Source organism: Rhamphochromis longiceps, linkage group LG12 (assembly GCF_057381845.1).
Source record: "Rhamphochromis longiceps isolate RC_006_pf linkage group LG12, R_longiceps_female_GT1.1, whole genome shotgun sequence".
Taxonomy (NCBI): domain Eukaryota; kingdom Metazoa; phylum Chordata; class Actinopteri; order Cichliformes; family Cichlidae; genus Rhamphochromis; species Rhamphochromis longiceps.
In genome coordinates, this window is record NC_140568.1 from 33,858,267 (window position 1) to 33,879,972 (window position 21,706).

General features: G+C 38.6%; 2 protein-coding genes across 2 annotated transcripts; both read left to right on the top strand.

Moving 5' to 3' along the window:
* The first annotated feature begins 1,118 nt into the window (after positions 1-1,118).
* On the top strand, positions 1,119-15,745 carry spef2 (sperm flagellar and cilia associated 2). The gene is made up of 39 exons (XM_085425947.1): positions 1,119-1,304; positions 1,562-1,664; positions 1,763-2,015; positions 2,205-2,363; positions 2,507-2,650; positions 2,753-2,823; positions 2,963-3,173; positions 3,356-3,544; positions 4,528-4,715; positions 5,589-5,760; positions 5,986-6,208; positions 6,347-6,420; positions 6,564-6,627; positions 6,747-6,787; positions 7,009-7,112; positions 7,247-7,494; positions 7,611-7,680; positions 7,780-7,934; positions 8,108-8,281; positions 8,436-8,569; positions 8,822-8,949; positions 9,094-9,232; positions 9,360-9,497; positions 9,587-9,732; positions 9,847-9,912; positions 10,002-10,080; positions 10,275-10,334; positions 10,433-10,556; positions 10,632-10,757; positions 10,920-11,058; positions 11,389-11,461; positions 11,623-11,779; positions 11,880-11,986; positions 12,120-12,302; positions 12,551-12,643; positions 12,994-13,164; positions 13,243-13,452; positions 13,909-14,031; positions 14,424-15,745. Exons 1-39 carry the CDS (start codon positions 1,247-1,249, stop codon positions 14,487-14,489), a joined length of 5,163 nt encoding a protein of 1,720 aa, XP_085282073.1. The 5' UTR covers positions 1,119-1,246; the 3' UTR covers positions 14,490-15,745.
* A 2,876-nt stretch (positions 15,746-18,621) lies between these two features.
* Positions 18,622-21,593, top strand: pdxp (pyridoxal (pyridoxine, vitamin B6) phosphatase). Its single transcript, XM_085425948.1, has 2 exons — positions 18,622-19,425; positions 20,272-21,593. The coding sequence occupies exons 1-2, from the start codon at positions 18,828-18,830 to the stop codon at positions 20,616-20,618; spliced, it is 945 nt and encodes a 314-aa protein (XP_085282074.1). The 5' UTR covers positions 18,622-18,827; the 3' UTR covers positions 20,619-21,593.
* Positions 21,594-21,706: the final 113 nt, after the last annotated feature.

A 21,706-nucleotide genomic window follows, 5' to 3' on the forward strand; every position in this document is an offset into this window, starting at 1 on the left:
TTTATTGTCCTGGAAATCTTATTATTAATGCAACAAACTGTACATAAGTGTGATTTTCTGTTTTCCCCTTACTTTCTTGCAATACAAAATCTCCTGATGTTTTATATAAAATGGCATTATATTCCCTCTACTATTTAGTTAATGAGAGGAAAATTCAAACAGAGTCAGATTTGAAATATATATATTTGTTGTATATAAAGTGAATAAGAATTGTGATCCTGGTTTTTTTTTTTTTTTTTTTTAGCTTACTCCGCTTTGCATTGCTATCTTTCCATAGGAGATTCGCTTTGCCAGACAAAGTGTATGTAAGGCTAGAGATCTCTTCATTGCAGCTGCAGACGAGCAATTTTTCTTTAAAGTTTCCGCTGTTTTCTGAGGTTCATCTTCATTTTTAATGAGTGTTTACACTGTAGAATTTTTGAATATGTGCTTTGTATACCAGTGTAAACTTGCTGCTTTACACATCTTCCTCGTTGGCCTCGGATGTCTTTGTGAAATTGATGCATGCTATCTAAAATATCACAACAAAACAGTGGCTTGTAAACTTCTCGTTTATGTTGCCATATGGCTTGGAAACTAACACTTAGTGTTCTGCATGACAACAGGACTGAAAGTATTGTGCATTTAAAAAAAAAAGTACCTTATTTCAGGAAATTGTTCTTAAATTCGTGATATCTAGCAGATTATTTTATCCGTTCATTTTATTGAATGAAAACACTACATTTTGTCCGAGTGGAAAAAATAAATGTTAACACTACTAACACAAAATTGTATACTATTTGTTTCAATGCAATAAAATGACTTGTCTGGCTGTTAGTTTGTCGGCGTGGTTCTTTTTTTCCATATTTTTTTTAATAAACATTTTAACCATAATCAACGTGCCCAGTGTGCTATTAAGTCCCCATTACAAATTATTATTTTACTTTAATGTCTGATGATGGTTGTGTAGCTAAAAATACTTTTGTCCCTTTAGTATTAAGTAGCACAGGTTCTGGATCGGTTAGCAGTTATTAATTCTAGTTTTTAATTACACTTGTTTGTGAAATAAAAACTGATCCAGGGTAAGCTATACTGAGGCATTCTAATAACGCCAGCGGTAATGTTGATAGGGCGCCATGGCAACGGTGTACCAGTGGGATATGCTCCGCTGTTTTTTCTGACGTTATCCTGGGGCTAAAATGTCATAGTCTTAGTAGCGTTAGGTGGTGTGTTGTCTGAGTATAAATGTAAGAGCTGAAAAAGTACGATGTCGGATATATTGTGCCGGTGGCTGAACCAGGAGCTCCAGCTGTCAAAGGCTGTAGGTAAGTTTGTCCAACGAACTAGCTGCTAGCTTAATGAAGCTAAAGTTCGGTATAGATGTTGTTATTAGCTCCTGGACGCTAAAAAGACAAAGGGCTAGTCCATCTATAAAGTCAACAATCCAAGGGATATTATTTCAAAGTTAATACACAATACTCATCAACACGTTAACTCATTAAGCCAATAGTTTGTCTGGACTGCTCAAAATATATTATACCAGTCTTTGTTTGGGTAAATGACTAAATGTTCATCTCTACAGAGCCAAAGACCATTGCCAAAGATTTCGCCAGTGGTTACCTAATGGGGGAAGTTTTGCATAAATATCAGCTGCAAAACGATTTCAATATGTTTATGAAGAAAGAGTAAGTTGCCCCTTTTTCTGTCTCTTAGCTACAGGTGCTTAATTCTGCAGTTCATTTAAGGTGTTCATAATAAGTGTAAATCACACCTTTCGTTTTAGCACCTCTGTCTCCAAACTGAATAATTTTACCCGCCTTGAGCCTACTCTCCAATTACTTGGGATCTCCTTCGACATAAACACAGCCCAAGACCTAATTCAGGAGAAGCAGGGGGCTGCCACACGCCTCCTATACCAACTCTATGTCTCACTTGAGAAGAACAGGAAAGCAGAAATTAGTGGGACAATGATGGAAATTATGCAGCCAGCAGGATGTGCAAGCCTGCACAAAAAGGAGCATCAGATCTATTCTGACGTAAGAGGGCTGTTTGTTGAGTTTTGTATGTGCTTATTAGAGGCTTTTTTCCTTTTGAAGCAGGTTTGTTTTGATCGGTAAGAAACATATTTAGAGTTTAAAAATGTTTTGCTTTTTACGAATAATGAAAAATGAAATCATGATTTGGGCCCTTAGGTGTATTTTCAAGTGTTTTTTCCTTTCACATAGCGACTGCGTCAGGTGGTGAAACGTGATACAGAATTGAAACTTCAGAAAATTTCCCAGCACTATGAGGAGAAATTCCAGCAGTTTGTGGTGACCCCTCCGATCGAGCAGAAGAGACAAGTCAAAGTCCAGGATGAGAAAAGACTGAAGAATATTGACAAGGTGCTGGAAGATTAAATAGAATATTAGCTTACTTAAATTGGTCTATAACTAAAACCCCTTTCCTTTCTTACATTATCTTATATTATGCTATTGCAATAAATAAAGTTTGAGATACTTACTACTCTGAACTGTGTATGTTGCAGTTGCAGGCATTTCATCAGAAGCACAAAGGCATGACTTTTAACCAGACCACTTATATGCAGGTGCCTAAGCCACCTCCATACATTTCACAACTCAGCCTAAAGAAGAGACAGCAGCAGCAGAAGCGCAAAGAACGGCAAGCACAGGTGTGATAGAGCTAAAAATGCTGTAATAATTTCCTAACCCATAGAGGAAATTTCATTTTTGGTCTGTTGTCTCTTGGGTGTTATTGTGTTTTGTTCACATAGATAGTCCAGACTGAAATAGTCCAGTTTGAGACAAACAGGAAGATGGTAATTACTGCTGGGTTATCATCAAGGTAAGAGAAAAGGAAAATATTTTATTTATGAACTAAGCATATTTTTAAATGTCTGTTTTAATGGACATTTGTTCCACTCTTAAATCTTTGCTACCATATAACTTTTTACATATGTTTTTTTCTTTCTTTCTATTTTTAGTCGTCAGTCCCCCATAGATTTTTCCCTTGGTAGCAGCAGTCAGGGCCGTGATTTGCTTGGACGTGGAAATAAGGTGATGTTACAGTCCAGCAACAGATACATACAAGAAATCCGAAAGAGGCTGGAGGAAAATGCTATAGCTTGCAAGGAGAGAGAGAAAAGACAAGACAGATTCCTGGTGGAGCAGCTCAAGGTCCATGAAGCTCAGGAGGTGAAACATCTCGCTTAGAAATATTAATAGCCTTTGTTAGATATACTTAAAAAATCCAGTGGTTCTCAAATGTTTTTCCATCCCTCCTATTTTCTTTGACCTCAAATAGTCTGTTATTTGACTGTCATTTGTCATTTTAACCCCCAAATCAGCTAATTAGCCTCCTCTTCCCCACCCTTCAGGAGGCACGACGAGAGGAGCAACTGGTGAAGCGACTGACACGTCAGACTCAGCAGGAGCAGCGTTTGGCAACCCAGCTACTTCAGATACGTATGCAGAAGGAGGTCATCCGAGAGAACCGCCTGTTCAGAGAACAGCAGTACCAGCAGCGGAGAGAGAGAGACTTCCAGGAAGCTCTGGACAGGGAGGCGGTGAGATAGGATGATATATGAGGAGGGATGTCTCACTGCTGTTGTTTTGTATTAGGCTTGGTCAGTAATAGTATCAATTGTCGAGTAGGGATAAAAATAAAAGGCCAGATTTACACAGGTTGTATTGCATCAATAGAATTTGTTATCTTGAAGAGAAACAGATGGACTTGAGAGGTATAGATAAAGGATATACTAAGAGTGTATGAATCATGTCCATTCAGTGGTCACAGATACACTACAGATGACAGATTTAGTGGAAAACAAATTAGTGATGTTCATGGTTCACTATGGTTTCAGTGTGAAAATATAGCTTTTTTATTAGCGTATAATTATTAGCAGTGGTATAGATTTACAGGTTAACTGTTATCACTTTATAACATTATAAGTTTAATTGTCAACAAATCCCAATAAAAGACAAAAAGCAGATATGATGAAACAGTATGGGGGTGGAGTACTGTGGCACAGACGAATAAACGATGAATACACAACAATGCTAAATACTTTAATTACTGTTTTTTTTTAATAGTTTTTATGGGATTTGATGACAGTGGCACGAACATAGAGTCACTTAACTAAATGTCAAATATTTTGTATGTTGTCACCATTTTGTGCTGGTTTTATCACTAATTTAATTTCTCAGGCAACATCAGAGGAGAATTTTGTGAAAACATTTTTCAAATTCAGCTGTTATTTACAGAAGAAATGTATAAAATCATATAATTAAATGTACACAGAATCTCTTATAGGGTCTTTTTGTGCCTTTTTGTGCACTAGGCAGTAGTAGTGATAAATTCTCCTTTTTGTTATTTTTTGTCTTTGTCTTCAGAACTCTTTGTGAATAAAACTTAGTACTAAATTTTATGCAGTAAATGATGAAATGTAATATTTAGCATCTTCCCTAATTTCTTAAAAACACTGGTGATTAGCAGGAACCTTTATACCTTCTCCATTGATTCCCTCTTTCTGACTGGGGTCTCATATAGGCTCTGGCTCAGCAGGCTAAGTTGGATCGTGCAGAAGAGATCAAAAAGGAGCTTGAATTCTGTAACAGGATTGCTGTTGAGAGAACTCAAAGGAAATATAAGAAGCATTTTGAGAACTGCAGGGGCATTTTGGAGCAGATAATGGACTTGGCCACAAAGGTTGGAGAATATCGACTGCTCAATGGAAAGTACGTAACATAGTTGCTTTGTAAAGATGAAGTATAAATGCAGCAAATGGTGTTTGGTTTCAAAACAGACCTCTTGGTCATTTGATAAATGTGTGAAAATTCAAAAATGTGTTATGTATGTTTTCAGAGGGTACCACTAATAAGTTGCAGAAATATTTTTACATTGGCAACTTCATGATGTGAATAATTGGACTAAGGGTGAAAAGAGCACGTACTCTGCTCTATATACAGATTTAATTTGTTTAAATTAGAACACATTTTTTTCTGAAAAAGTAACTGAAATAATTTGGGCACTTTTTAAAATATAGATTATATTTTATTTTAGTTTCTTTTTACTCAAAAACAAAATAGAAAATATTTTAGGAAAGTACTGACAAACTGAAATCTAACTGAAAGTTGTTTTTAATGTTAATGCTAAAGCACTGCACAGTATGGTGCAAATGCTGATGTGAGTTCAAACCTGTGAAAAAATACCAATATTGGAAACTGTCATTGTACAACTGACCAGTGGTCAAATAAAATCGGGCCATGTAAATGTCCAGACTGTCTTTTCTCATGCTCATCATGCCCCATATTTGCTTTTTTTGATCTATCCGTCTATCTGCAATGCTGTATGTATGTTATACTAGGTTTTACATGTCTCATGTCCTGTGTCAGCGCTCCTACTCATGACCAGATTAAGCATCCCTGCAGAGTTTATTTACAGCATTTTCCACCTCAGTGAACATTGATTGACTAAATGAATACATTTAGACAACATTAAGAAACGTATTACGGTTGAATTAAGAGACTGGAGATTGTTCAGATTTATAGTCCATATCCAACCTCAGAATTCAAGCTTTGCCTCCTGTCATTTTCTGCTATGATGTCCAGTCGGATTCCAGAGAAGCTGATGAGAGAGTGGAAGGAATTGCTGTTCAGTGGTCTTCCACTTTATGAGCCAGTAAAGGACCGCCAGCCAGGGTTTGGGTTCCGTGAACCACTAGACACTATAGAGCTTCAGAAGCAGGAGATACTCAACAACCAGGACTATGATGAATACACTGTGAGTTTGAAATATGAATGCAGTGTTTCAAACATATTTTGTATGCACATTTGCCTGCCCTTAGCTAACTTTTGTTGACGAGGTAACTTTATTTAGAATAAAAAGTGGCATTGATTGAGCGATTGAGCTACATTTTTGACATTGAAGAAGTGTGTATCTAAATTCAAGTACCCGATGCTGTCTGAATGCCTAAGGTCCTCTTTGTCTTTGACATACGTTTGTCAGAATATGATGGGTGAGTGGGGATGGCCAGAGGAAGCTGTGGAAGTGAAATTACCCGTGACCAACAATGATATTCTTGGGTACATTGTCCAACGACTGAGGAACGTTGTTGATCCACCCATCACTGAACCATCATCATCCCTATTTCCACACTTTATCCTTAAGGCCTGTGTCCTTGGAAAGTTTTGCTCTGGCAAGACCACCTGCCTGTCCAAGATTGCTGAAGGCATGATATAAGAAATGCATATACAAACACAAAGTTAATCTCCACTTAAATCTTTACTTATATTATACTTGTATTATAAATGGATATTGGATATAATTGCATGGTTAGTTGTCACTGTATGTATTGTTTCTGCTTCAGCACATGGCATCTACGTCTTATCGACTGATACTTTGATTGAAGAGGCACTGAATGCTCACAAGAACGGAGAGAAGGTTAGTTAGAGACAGTAAAATGAGTACTGTAACTTTAGTAGCATCCATTGTTATTATAAATAGACTTTAAAAGATTTTTCACGGCAAACATTTCAGTTATTTCTGCTGTCATTTCAAACAATTATTTTGGACAAAATTAACAGGGCACAGCGCAGCAGCGTGAGGAAGACAATGAGCAACCTCTCGCAAACACATCAGTGAAATCTGGTGGGTTACTGAAGGTCTAATGATTTTATTCTACTCTGTTTTGTATTATACACAATGGTGTGTTTCTTTGCTTAGTACACAAAGCGGTTATCATCACTTCTTTTTTCATCTTTTTCCAGATCTTGAAAACCAAGAAGAAAATAGAGCTGGTAATGCAACAGTAAGTGCTGTGTGTGTACTGTATGTGTTGTATTTATCATCTTTGAATTTACTTATCATTTTTCTATTTACTTATACTACGTAACAGCCTGTATCCATTTTATAACACCAATCTGCCTGAGGGAAATTGTTTTTGATCTTTGTTGTTAAAAAAAAAACAAATATATATTTGGAAAATCGAATGATTTGGAATTTGGGTAAAAGCTTTTCTTACTTTTCCAGCTTTCGAAGCGAGCCATACAAGGAGCTGCTGTGGAAAAAGAGCTGAGGAAAGGGAACACTATCCCTAATGAGCTGTTAGTGGACATTATAGTAGAGGCGATCAGGTGAGAAATGTTGAGGCCATTGTCTTAATTTTACCAGTAAATGTCATGTTGGTAATAGAAATCCAAATATTCATATACTAAATGAACAACAAATCATGCTCTACATAGTGAAATAATTATTGTGTCTGCATTAGTCAGCTTCCATCTCAGTCAGGTTGGATTCTGGATGGATTCCCATTTGACATCGCTCAGGCACATCTTCTAGAGAAAGCCCTTGGTGGAGATGTATCCTTAGAAAAGGAAGTTGTAAATAGCAGCAAGAACCTTGCTAAAGATCCCAATCCACCAAAACCTCCACCACCCCCTGCACCTGTGCTGGACCTGGTTTTGCTCCTGGATATCCCTGATGAGCATGCAATCAGTCGTGGATACACTAAAATGGGTTTGATAAACTCTTAGGAGCTTAAAAATGTATATTAAGATTCACCCAAATATTAACTGTTAGGCTGTGTTTACATGAAACAAGTTAAATCTTAGTGTAATGTTTATGTTGTGCAGATCTGGACGATGCTCCTAGAACCTCCCAGCATGCAGACAAGAATGTGTATCTGGCACAGATTGGACACAGGTACAAAAGAAGAAAATAGGAAGAAAATAGGAAGCTTAATTTGAAGGAATAACCTTTGTTCTGTGTCTGTTAATATCCAACATGATTTCTTCCCTTCAGGATAACAGCTTTTCAGGATACCTTGCCAAAACTGGAGAAATGGTTTGGCGAAAAGCAAAACATTTTGGTCCGTGTTGATGCAGATGTAGACGTTCAGGAGCTTTACAGTAGGGTGGAGTCTATCCTGCATCAAGCTATGTTGAAAACACAGGGAGGTGAGTGGTTGGAGTTTTGTAATTCAGCTCAATTTAGTGAACTTGGATTGTCATCGTCCTTGCCTATGCTTCCAGGATTAGCTACAGTACTTTTATTTATATAGTAAACTAAGTGTTGTAGATCACTTCTTCATAGCATTTACTTTCAAAATTATGACATATTCTCTTATCAGCTTTTTCCAGTCCTCCTGTTGAAAATGCCGTACTAGACAGTGCAAAAGCTCCCAAGTTGTCCTCTTCAAGTGTACCTTCAGGTGTAGACCAGCCTACAGCTCTCACTGAAGAAACTATTGAGCCCACAGAGTCCTGCTCCAGCCTTAAAGAGGAAGAGGTCCAAAGTCTCAGAGGTGACTTGCTCAGTATTCTGCTAATTTAAACAATTATGTGTGTCTTTTCACTGACTTGTTTTAGGTCATTTGATATTTTTGACAAATAAGTATATTAGGGTGGTTTGGCACTAATTTGTGATTATTTACATATTTTTTCTTGCTTTCTCAAAAGGGCCCAGTAGGAGTGCATCACTATCCTCAGTGTGCAGTGTTAGCTGTCAAGGAGCCCCCAAAAACTCACCTAAGTCTAAGTCTTTCTGCCTCCGATCATCTGTCCAGCTCTATGTGGATGAGCCACTTCCTCCAGTATGATACGACCCTGTATACATTTGTTGTCTTCCCTGAAAGATTTAGTTTTGTTAGTTAGCGGATATGACTCCCTGGAGGTAACTATAGGGAGGCTTTATTACACAATTTAGTCCATGAGCAGTTTCAGAGTTAATGAGATTTATTAGATGAAATTCGTTGCTATATATCTTCTGCTGCATTAAAGAGTATTTTGTTTGGTTTTGTCTTTTTTTACTCTGTCCTCTCATACTTCCATTTGATCCTGTCTAGGAGATCCCAGAGTACCTGTGCTCATACTGGGACACATTGTGCGATTCTTATGTAGACGGTGTAAAGACGGTGATGCAAGAGCTGCGCTTGCAACGCTCTGTTATCAACCATCACCTGTTTAATATCAGGTATTCTGCCAAGCCTTTGTTTAAACCTATAGGTCAGAAATGTTTTACAAATAAAAGATGAATTTTCATTGAAAACAATCATTTATGAAAACTGGTGCTATATTAATTTATTAATGTGCATTCTTTGGTTTTTGGTGTCTGCAGAGAGCATTACAAACATTATTTGGGGCGCCCAGACTTAAAGCAGGAGTTAGTGTCTCAATGGCAGAAGAACTTCAACAGCATACCCGATGATATGAAAGAAGATGAGGATACCAAAGAAGAGCTACATCTGAGATTGGATGTAAGACTTTACAATACAAAACAAAACAAATATTCCTAAAATCATGAAATTTGTATTAAAAACCAATGAAATAAACTTAAAATAAAAAAAACATATATTTATGATTTAATGATTTGCGGGCATACAGGAGCTACGTGAACGTTTGTGGGACATTACTGACAAGCGTAAGGAGCAGGATGAGCAAGAGAGGGCTTCTCTCATGAGTGATGGTTGGTTGGAGGAGCACATTGTTGTTCTCGTCAACCACCACTCTATACTTACGCAGGTAACATTGTAGTTTTTGTTTTGGCTATGTCTCTTACATAAAATGTTTCTTAAATATCACCATAATCTTTGATTGTTAATGCTGTGTAGGTGGAGTTGAACCGCTTCCAGGAGACGCTCTGTATTCTCAGGGTCTACTATTTAAGCATGTGTGGACAGATGCTTCCCAAACCACTCTCAACTTTTTTTTATGTTCCTTTAATGGAAAACACAGAAAATAAGGATCAGGATGAGAGGCAAGACGGATATTATTATTAGCCGCTCAGACATATTAATACATATTAATTAGTGAAATGATAGGATGCTAAATATTTACACATAATGAGCACAGAAAGTTTTTGTTTCATCAGTAGTGAACCACCAGGATCAAGTTTGTGCAATCTGGATGAAGGAGAGGACAAGAAGAAGTTACATTTGTAAGGGAGAAGCACACTTGCACTGGTTTTCATTGTTTGTTGTTCAGTCATAGAAACACTTCCCTGTTTTGTTTTGTTTTTTTCTTTAGTACTCCACTCACCAGACATCCTGGAGCCTCTGGAAGGGTCTCCAAGACAAAAGGCCAAGATCAGCCAGAACCTGTTCAAGTCAGATTTCCTGTCTCTCTTTATGTGCCCTTTATTTTTCAGCGTACACACACACACACACACACACACATAGACACATCTTGCTAATGTTAATGGATTTTAGATGCGGTTTGTGAATTTGTACCTTAACTTACATAAAAATGTTGATGTTATTGACCATTTCACTTTAAAAAAATTTTTTTTAAATATACTAGCCACCACACGAAAAACTGATATCTGGCTATGAGGAAGCACTCACAGCTATCAGCAATCTGGTAATGGTCTATGTATATTCCTAAAAAAAATTCATGGAGGTATTTTTATGGAAGTATATACTTGATTTCTGAATGGAATGGATTATATATTTCTATAGGTGTCAGGAGAAACAGACCGGTCGGAGATAAAAGAGCAGGACGAGAAACTACCAGAGAAAGAAAAGGAGAAAGCCTCCACAAGTGAAAATAAAACCAACAAACAAAAGGAGTCATCCAAAAAAGGCATGTCTCATGTAGATTATTAATAAAGTCATAGTGGTGCCCACACAACTTTCACTGTTCATTTTGTTGCTCCAGATCAGTCATCCCTACCACAGACACCCAGCCAGGCAACAGCCGAGGAGAGAAACTCAGAGAAGTCTTATAATCCTAAAGTTAGAGAAAAATTGCACGGAGAATATTCAGCTGCAGTAACTCATGAGGGTATACACACACACACACAGACACACACACACACACACACACACTAAGTGGTTTCTCTCTCTGCCTCTTATATCCATCTATTTATGCATTTTGAGTTGTGCACATACATGCAGATGTGTTGATGTATATATGGTTGTTTGTGTGCATGTGCCTGCTTTCTAGAGGATGCGGTAAAGGCCCGCATTGCACTGGTGAAAGCTCATGGTCTGGTGATGGTACAGTCTCTGCAAAGCACAGTAGAAGAGATTTTTGGCAACATGGAGAAGTGGCTACACGAACGCTATCTTGCAGAAATGAAGAGGTATGGTACAGTGTGAGCATCAGCTTGAAAGTCTTCAGATCTAGTAACCTATCAGTGTAATTGCATTATCTAAGCCTCACAATTTGCAAAGGGTATCACCACACGTTTGCCCCTTGATGTAATTTTTATTTATTGTGCGACAAATGATTTTAGTATGTCATTGTTACCATAATGCTATACATGTATGTCAATAGGTGCTTTTGCCACTAAGATAAATGTTATACTAATGGTCAACTTTTTATACACTATTTTTGAATCAGAGAGATTTTCTGTCATAAATGGCATAAAAGAAATTCTTCATATTTTATGAGTCTTTCTTCTTTTCTTTAGCATTGACCAATTAACAGAAGTGGTTCACCACCATATAGAGACTGGTGCTAAGTTGAAGAATGAGCTGGTGTTGGTAAGTAATGACTTCTTTCTTATATATATATATATATATATATATATATATATATATATATATATATATATATATATATATATATATATATATATCACATTTTAATAAATTATTCCAGAAGAATCTGACACTTCCATCATTTTCCATATTCTATTCATCAGGAGTGTTCTGACTTCTATCTGAATGGAGACTGCCGTGTGGTTGCTAGCCCACTTCCCCCTCCCCGTCCACCTCCTTTGGAGAAACCCATGAGGTCCACCCCAACCATAGCTCAGCTAGAGTTACTGTACCAGCAGCTATACAGCATTTCTCCATCAGGTGCAAATTGGAGAGACAAGCTCTGGTGTGGAGCAATTAATTCTACAGTAATGTCTGTCAGTTAATCCATTATTTACTTCTCCTCCCTGCTGACTTTAAGGCTTCATGTCTACGTCTGGGTTCTTCAGTTTGCTCAAAGATATCATAACTACTAACATGGGCAAAGACACCTTGCCTGAGCCCTGGATGGACAAAAGTGAATCGCAGGTACAGAAACTTTTAGAGTTGAGTAATAATATGTGACAGTGTGGTTTAAAGACTGCAAAACATTTCTGCCTCATGTTGTTCTGTCATATTATGCAGATTTTGCAAACAGTGTTATTGTCTGTTCTGTTCCCAGTTGATGGAGATTGTGTCTTCATTGACGGACAGCTATGAGCTGGTAGACTGGCGTCGGTTTCTGCTCAGTGCTGCTCTTCCTTGGCCATTTCCTTTGTTAAGTCAGCTGCTGGATGTGCTACAACAGTTCAAGGCAGCAGATACTGGTGACACAGGCTATATAAATGAGGAGAACTACTTGAGAGTAAGTCCATTTGTTGCTTTGTTAACTGTAACATTTTAACAGATTTTTTAAAAATCACATTAAATCATTCTACTCTAGATAAAGCTACCCTCACACTTTCTATGACCCTTCTTGTTCCGTGATCAGGCCTTGGTTTGAGTTATAATATCACATTTAGACTGTATTATGTATTTGGTAGAGTATAAAATGAAATACATACCTCCCTAAAAGGAAGTGATTAAGTAGCTTTCCTGCCTCTTTGTCATCAGACAGAGTTGTGGTTCTCCACTGAAAGTGTCCAGACTGTTCCCGAGGACCCCTCTGAGCCTGTACCTTATGTGCGTCTGGCCAACCTTCGCAAGGTGACTTCCTATCAAGCCTAAAAACTTGGTTGGGTTGTTTCACTGCCACAGTGGTAAATTTAGATGGGCGTAGTGCACAATCAACATAAATGAAAAAAAAAAAGACAAAAAAACCCCACAAAGTGTAAAAACATCAACGGTGCTATAGAGCATTTTCCAGCTTTTGAAATGTTACAATAAAAATGCCATTTTGTTCATTTCCATATTGTAAAAATCATTAACCTACAACACAAAAGGGAGTGGATCCAGTCATTCTGATCATTTTCTAATTCTCCATCTTTTTTCAGGTTAAATGAGCTGCAGTTAATAAATGAATTAACTGTAAAATGTGGTCTTTTTTCTTTCCTCAGTTCTTTTTCCACATGTTTGCAGACCACTCCTTCTCGCCCTCTCGATTGGATTATGTGTCCATGCTGAAGTACTTTGCTGCAGACCCCAACCCCACACAGGGCTTCATCCGAGCACTTAGCGTGGTCCTTGGTCAAAAACTCACGCATTTCTCACTGAGCCATCTTGTCAAAGTGAGTATGTAAAAGGAAAAGTATCATGCAAAATCACTGCATTGCATTTCACATTATCATTGTGGGTTGTGTATTCAGTCTATGCCCATCATAGAAGAGAATGCAGACCTCTCCTCCTCTGAACTTGACTACAAGGAAGAAGGGGCTCTCAGTGCATCAAGCATTTTGGAGGATGAGCAGGAAGTGTCGATCCCTGCTCTCCTTTCTGTCATCTGCCACAAAATCACTAAGATGGAAGACAAAAGCCACGTTCCCTCCGGCAGCCCGAATCAGAAGGAGCACACTGCGGTATGGATGCCTATGAGAGCTAAAACTGAGCATTTAGTAAATTTAATAAATAAAAATTACAACTAAAATAAATGAAGGATTAGATTAATTTGGAAAATGAATAAATGTAGAAAAATAGGTGAGGTCTTATCTCAGCAAGGCTTTGTAATTTTTGTAAGTCTTACAAGATCACACACTTGTTACCTTCCAGGCACTATGTTTAGTCTTTTAATGGTACTATGATTGAGGTGCTGTCAAAATAAGATGGACCCCTGAAGAAAATCTCCAGTATAACAAACTGTTAGTTGTTGTATGTGTGTAATAGCAGAACTGAAGAACAGATGCATTTCCAAGGACAGGATTAGGAGCCATTAGGAGCAATGATAACAAAGCGTATCATGACCATGAGCATAAATATTAACCATAACACTAAGCACTTCTCTAATGATAATACTATTACTGTCTGCTGGCCTGCAGAACCTGGTGGAAGTATTCAGAGAGCTGGGATATGATCCTGAGGACCATGTCCCTTTTTCCATTCTCTCTCAGCATCCTTCTGTTCTGTCGCTGATGGAGAGTTGTACACACCACCAGCTTGTGGTAAGTTTCTACTTACTGACTTACCAGTATTGATCATAGTTTGTTTTTTTACTCTGACCCATGGCTTCAGTGAGAGTCCAACATTGCATAACCTTTGTCCTCTCCTACACTGAGTCATGTGTAGAAGTCATGCCTACTTTTCCTATTTTTCGCTTAGCAAGTTGCACCTTGACCAAATGACCAAATGCTTTTGATTACCATCAACAAGCTTCTGACATAATTCTGGCTGGATATTTGACAACTTTTCTTGGCAGAAACGTCATCTGCCCTGGAAAAAGAACACTTTAAAGAAATCATTAAATGCCCAAAATGATGATGGCTGTAAACTCAACTGTATATTTAACATAATGTGCAAATGTATTCTCACTGAGTATTCTCTCACTGTCCTTCAGAACATCCATGGAGTGTTACTGGACAGTCAGCATGGAGGAGAGACTAACAGCTCAACACTTTCATAAAGGATAAGATAAAGACATAATTCTGGCCGCACTGTGAAGAACTCTAACTTGGGAAATGCACATGTGGATGCTTTTGAAGTGTTCTAATTACTTTAATGTTTAAAATGCTATGTTAATAGGTGTGCATCCATACACTGGTGTTGTACTACATATTTGAGATGGGAACAATAACATATGGTGGTGGATTGAACTTTCATGACTGAGGTGCTTCTTTTTTAATGAACTCTGTGCATTGTCCAGGATAATTCAGATGTCAAGCCTGACTTGTCCGTCACTTCCTACTGTGGCACCAACAACCCTATCATAGTTCATTCAGGATGTATATGTTATGGTAGCAGCTTTTCACTTTTTTCCATAAACGGAGAAGTATGAATAAATGATATTTCAACAAATAATGTAGATTGTTAGACAATTTGTTTTACTAAAGGCAAAAAAACATGTTATTATACCAATACTATGTTCTAATAATAGGACCTCTCTTTGTAAAAGGATGATTTTGCCAAGCATGAGGCATTTCTTGGTTTTATGGTGATAATCCATTTTGTTCTGCTGATATCTTCTGGAAATTTGTCCACTTGTCTTGATCATTACTCAGTTTAATAAGCTGCCTGGCTCATTAAATTGAACTTTTCCATAAGAAACTGTTTTAGCAGGAAGGTTTTTATTATCTGTTTCTAATGAAGGAGAATAATTTTGTTACCACATAATACAAACAGCACGGGTAATGTATTTTGGACTTTTTTGCTTCTGGCTATCTCAGTCCTTTAGTCTGCCAAGATCCTGTTTGTCTGATTGGTGAGTAATGGCGTGTCCATCCATCCCTTTTCTTCCACAAATCCAATTCAGGCTGAAGCTTTTCCCAGCTGCCACAGAGCAAGGCTTTTGGTACACCCTGTACAGGTCATCAGTCTGTTGCAGGGCTAACACATAGAGACATATTCACACCTACAGGCAATTTAAAATTACCAATTAATCTGACTCCATGCATGTCTTTGGACTGTGAGAGGAAGACAGAGTGCTTACACAGAGACAGGGAGAACATACACACTCCATACAGAAAGGCTTCAGGCTGGATTTAAACCCAGGACCTTCTTGCTGTAAGGTTAACTACCGTGCCACCAGAGTACACACACCAATATTTTGTTAAAAAATTGCATTAGAGTATATTATATATAAGTTCATACACGATTAGGTAAACCTTACGTTGATATAAAAACAGTGAAAGCACTGTTTTTTCCAAACAACAAACAAGATTTTTACTGAGCAGGTATTACACAAATTTTAGACGACTTGTTTACATATACAAAAATGACAGGAGACACTGCTGATAAAGTCTCAGGGATCTTAAAAATAAAACAAAAATGTATGCCCATTTAGTCTCTGTTAGACTTTCTTTGAGCATTCTTGAGTTAATGGTACTGTAAAAAATAGAAAGTCATTATAGCTTCCTCTCTCTTTGTCTCAGGGACAACTTTAATGACCTCTCAAACTTCAGGAGGTTCCTGTCCATCCGGTATGAAAGGCTGCTGGAGAGAGCAGGAGATAATAACTTTCCTTCAAGAGGAACACTGTGATATTACTGACCTTGATGCTTGTAACCCCTGTTCCTTCATCCTGGAACACAAACCCAGTACATCAGGGTTATTGTCATCCATTCAACCTTTACATTACCTCAGTAATATATCATAACAGTATATAGGTACTCTCCCAATAGCTCAATATAAATAAATCAGAGGCTCAAAAGGTTTTGTGACTTTTTATATGGTTTCTTGATTCTCTCCAGGTGTCCATTATATAACTTTCTATCCTGGCACTCTGAAGGGTCAGGATCCATCCAGTATCCTACATTCCAGTGATCAGTTCCCAACTTTCTGACCACTCAAACATCTGGGCTCAGGCAATGAACCTTTTTTATTCTTTACTGACTTCTACAATAAAGGTAATATCTGCACATCATCCCTGAACACTTAGTTGTCAGTAGCACTTTAGAAATACTAATATTATAATATCTAAGCATCTGATTTCAATTATACTTACTCTGTAGTAGTACTTTTAACTTACCTCAATTATCTCTTGATTTACTGAGATTTCTTTGTTATCTAAGATCAAAAACTGTTTCCATTAGCAGACAGTCTAAATACTGTGCTGGTGGGAGGTCTTTTTCGTCCTTTCACTAATAACCAATTAGGACAGCTTTTAGTGTCCTTTCAGTGCTTTGTTGCCTTTTCTCTTTGTTGTCTAGCAGTTAGTTAAATTGCATTCATTTAAACAAGGAATATATAAGAAAATTAGAAAGCTGCTTAAGATTGTAGATGAACAAAGCAGAATCCTGGAATTTCAAAGTGCAGAGAAGAAAAACAAAATATAATAGTGATCAGAGTACATGGAACAAACATTAGTAATATATGTCCAAAATAATGTAATAAAAAAACCCTTCTACGTTATCTTAAATTGTATGTTTTTCATTGCTGATTTAAGATGGAATTTCTGTATTTTGTACATTTTTACAGCAATTATTATGAAACCAAGCCAAATTTACTACAGGTCACCTGCAGTGATAAAGAAACCAGCAAACATATAATGATTTTTAAACAGTAAAATTGTACAACAGAGGGAGTGGAAGTTAAACAATGATTAAAACATTGGAGAAGTTTAATCTCTGAAATCTAAATGTATGTATTTATTTTTCTTTAACTTATTAGAGGTCAAAAGATTAAGCTAGTTTGGACCTTTCTGCCGGCTCATGGTCTGTGAGAGAAAGGATGGACAGCGAGGCAGAAAACAGCAGTCTCTGTGCATGAATCTGTTGTTGACTTTTAAGCAATCGTGAAGTTCAAATCTGGGATGTTTTTGTGTTAGAGCACCACCTAGTGACGTGAGGTGAAGACTGCACTGAGAGTGAGCCACCGCTAGCAACTCATTAACAGAAATCTTATAACCACGTGTTGTTAAAATTATGTCTTTTAGGAGGTTTCTGCCATATCATTATTAACGTTATTGCTGTTAGGAATACCTGTAACATTTTTCGTTCTCTGTTAATAAGCATGAAGTTTCTTTTACGTCATAAGGATTATTTTGCTACTTTGTTTTTACTCTGGTATATTTCAGAGAGATATTATTATTGGCGTTATGAACAATTGGCCATGGCTTGGATACTTATCAGTAAAGAATAGAAGTTTCGTCCTCCAGGGTAAAGGCATCCAAAGTGTAGAACAGCACAAAAAATATAAAGAGCTTTATTAAATTTGCAGCGTTTGATTTGGTGTTGATTAGTTATTTATTTATTAAGCTGCATTACACATTGTTTTTTATTTTGTGTTTGTTGAAAAAAATGGTAAAAAATAAAGGTAAAAATGAAGCAACACCCACTGGACACTTCATTAATTACACTTTGCTAGTACTAGATTGGACCCCCTTTTGAGACGACTTTAGCTTTGTGGCATGGTGCATTAACCTGCTGGAAGAAGTCATTATAAGGTGGGTGCACTTTAGGCATAAAAGGATAGACGTGGTAAGCAACAATACTCAGATAGGCTGTGGTGCTTGGATGATGCTTAATTTGTTTTAAGGGGCCCAAAGTGTACCAAGAAAATATCCCCCACACTGTGACACAACCAGTACCAGCCTGAACTGATGATACAAGTCAGACTGGAACCATGCTTTCATGCTGTTCATACCAAATTCTGACACTACCATCTGAATGCCATTAAGAAATAAAGGTTCATCAGACCAGGCAACGTATTTTAAACCACTTTTCATCCAATTTTGGAGGGCCTGGGTGAATTTCAGCCTCAGTTTCCTGCTGTTACCTGAGAGCAGTGGCAGCTGCAGTGGTCCTCAGATGCTGTGGCCCATTTGCTTCAAGGTTCAGTATGTTACCTTGGTTTTAATGAGTGATTATATAAAATGAAAAATAGGACCATTGTGCACAATGGATACTCCTTTAAAGTATTTTAATTGTGGTGCTCTATTTTCTCCCATAGTGAGTTTGGTTTGGACTTTTTTTAATTTTTATTTAATGCCATGTTTTGTCCATCAGCCGCCACGGGGGCGCAATTAAATTTTTAGAAGGCACTATTCTTATAATCGACGAATCCAATTGGCTCAACTTTTACAGTTTGATTGGTCAGTCTTGACAGCGTGGGCGTGGTTAGGTGTCAATGTTTTTGTGGCTCGCTCCGTGTATGTAACCGCACCAAGGACTCTGCAATGTGATTTCCTGACATTGATTTGTTTTCGTATCATTTAACACGCCGTCTTCACCGCATGATGTACCAGCTTTCGACGTGGGGGATCACTAGAAGGTGAAAGACGGAAGTAACCGAGGAAAAAGCCGGAATGGCAGGCGCCTTTGGCTTTAAAGGCTGCCAGAAAATTCGAGGACCTCAGATTAGAAATCTGCTTGAGGCGAAGGACTTCTTTCTCTTCGACTGCGACGGGGTCATATGGCACGGAGAGAACGCGATAACGGGCGCCGCGAAGGTGGTGAGCTCGCTGATCCGGCGCGGCAAAAACGTGGTGTTCGTCACCAACAATTGCACCAGGCCGCGGGAGAATTATGTGCACAAGTTCTACCGGCTGGGCTTTACCGACGTGATGCTGGAGCAGATCTTTAGCTCGTCGTACTGCTCGGCTCTCTACTTGAGAGACGTCGTCAAGGTCCCTGGCCAGGTGTTTGTCATCGGCTGCGACGGACTGCGCAGAGAGCTGCAAGAGGCAGGCATCCCCTGCGTGGAGGAGGCGGATGATCCGGACGCCACCATCTACGACTGCGCCCTGGCTCCGGACGTCAAGGCAGTGCTGGTTGGACATGATGACAAACTGACTTTTCTGAAACTGGCCAAAGCCTCCTGCTACCTGAAGGACCCGGAGTGTCTGTTCCTGGCCACCGACAACGACCCCTGGCACCCTCTGTCAGGTGGAAGGATACTACCAGGTATAATGGGGATGAGGTTTAATTACCACATAGTGTTGCTCATTCACGTCACGTTAAGATATTCGTTTTTCTGCCAGACATGGATAGATTGCTAAAATGGCTTAGCGGTCAAGGGACCAGGATGTCAAGAGGTCAGAGGGCCCTAAAATTACTTATTCTGCAAAAATAGCTGGGCTTGTGCATCACAGGTTTCTTTTCACATGTTCATTAGCATGAATACGCAGTGTCAGGACAGGTCTGCAGAGAACAAATGGCTAAAACAACAAGAGCTCCGGCTTGTTGCGTTATTTAAACTTTTTTTGTTCACTGCACCACTCTTCAGGGGCCCACCACTGCACAGATACACACAGAATGCACCTGGAAGCTTCACTGCAGTATAACTAACCCACAACCTGAGGCACAGCTACCTCCTGGCCTCAGGCTTGTATCAGTTCATCATAACTAGTTTGCAGAGTTTTAAGATAAGGTAGTAATTGAGTTACCCAGAGACCATAGGGTAAAAGATGCTGGTTCAACTCAAGCTCAGGGCTCTGGTGCATGTCATCAGTCCTCTCTGCCCTCATTTCCTCCTGATATGTTTAAGATTAAAAAAAAAAAGCCCCAAAAAACATGTGAGAGCAGTTGTCAGTTTAGCTCACTCAGTAATCCATTTTAGATTCCACAAATCTGAAGGGTGATTTTTTTTTTCTTTCTCCAAAACAAGTGGCCCTCTGGAAAATATTTATGGCTTGTACCTACTGACTGAGCAGCTTATATGAGATTCGCAGAACTATTAATAGCATGCAGCTGGAAATGAAAGTGGTTGGTGGTGATTCAGTCATCTTTACTCCGCCTCTCCCCCTGCAGGTTCTGGCTCCCTCACAGCAGCCTTGGAGGTGGCCTCAGGACGCAAGGCCACTGTGATCGGAAAGCCCAGCCGCTTCATGTTCGAATGCATCTCCAGTCAGTTCAGAGGGGTGGATCCCGCCCAGTGCCTGATGGTCGGGGACCGCCTCGAGACGGACATGCTGTTCGGGTCCAACTGCGGCCTCGACACCATGCTCACTCTCACTGGTGTGTCTCAGATTGAGGAGGCCCAGGAGTACAGGAATAGTGACCAAACCACCAACCACAGCTTGGTGCCCGACTACGTGGTGGACACCATTGCTGATTTCTTACCGGCTTTTGAGGAACTGGACGAACAGAGCAACTGAAGAGTCTGTCTCCTGTACAGAGCACAGATTGCTTCAAGTGCAATGTTGAGTCTTTAGTTTCTTAATAAATAAGAAGGCGCTGTTTATGTTGTGACCAAGACTGATTTAGGGCAAATCATTTCCATAATCACAGTAATCCAGTGCATACCTCAGTGTTTCTTCAAGTGTTGTGCTCATTTTGTGACTTGACAGTTTCTGTAGCTTTACGTGTTTATAATAATCTATGAATATACTGCAGTTTTGTGTTCACACAGATCATACCGTGTTTGATATTGAGTTTTAAACATCCAGAGGTATTTTTGTAAAGCCATGAATTGTTCTGAATTCATGTGTTTAGAAGCTGGCTGTTTAAAGTTTGTTGCCAAACAGGAGACATGTACTTACTAATGCTGAATTATCTTCAAGTGTGCTTGCCTGGTGTCACTTCTAATTATAATCACAAGAAGATAAAAAAAAAAAAACTAACAGTGTGAGCTTTTCTCAGCTCTGGTAGAGACTAAGCTGACAATCTGCCAGGCAGACAGGTAAAGTGTTCATTCACTTCTGGCCTTTCTGTCATTTCTGTGCTACTTGTGCCAATATTCATCGGAGTAAACGGCTGAAACTCATAGCTAGAAAGCCAATAATGGTTGCCTATCATACTGCACTGTTGTGAACTTTCAGTGTTATTAATGTTTACTATATAGAGCATGCCAGCAATGGTAACAATAAATACCTTAAATTAATTTTTTCTTGAAAAGAGTGGTGGCCTGTTACTAGAATTCCCTTTATGTCTGCTTGTTTAGAATCTGCACAATCAAATTCCAACAATAAAATAATCCAACATTATTTTAATCATTTAAATCCAGCCGTTCACATGAACTCAATGTACTTTCATGCAGCATGGTTGCCTCAACTACCTCACCAGCCTTTTAGCTCCAAAAACCATCAGTTCAAGTGCAGCGAGAGACATGGAAAGTCCAACTTCCTTCTGTATACTAGAGCCTCCTGCTTGGATTTTAGTCAGCATGTAAAATTAGATAAATTGGACGAATAAAAAAGATGAGTTGATGATTTTGTTTTTAAACTAAAATTGATTAAAAACAAAT

Excerpts from the sequence above, each read along its gene's own strand:
- spef2 (XM_085425947.1), top strand. The coding sequence starts at position 1,247 with ATGTCGGATATATTGTGCCGGTGGCTGAACCAGGAGCTCCAGCTGTCA. Across the intron at positions 9,733-9,846 it reads AATAAGGATCAGGATGAGAG|TAGTGAACCACCAGGATCAA; the intron begins GCAAGACGGATA and ends TTGTTTCATCAG. Across the intron at positions 13,165-13,242 it reads CACTGAGCCATCTTGTCAAA|TCTATGCCCATCATAGAAGA; the intron begins GTGAGTATGTAA and ends TTGTGTATTCAG.
- pdxp (XM_085425948.1), top strand. The coding sequence starts at position 18,828 with ATGGCAGGCGCCTTTGGCTTTAAAGGCTGCCAGAAAATTCGAGGACCT. Across the intron at positions 19,426-20,271 it reads AGGTGGAAGGATACTACCAG|GTTCTGGCTCCCTCACAGCA; the intron begins GTATAATGGGGA and ends CTCCCCCTGCAG.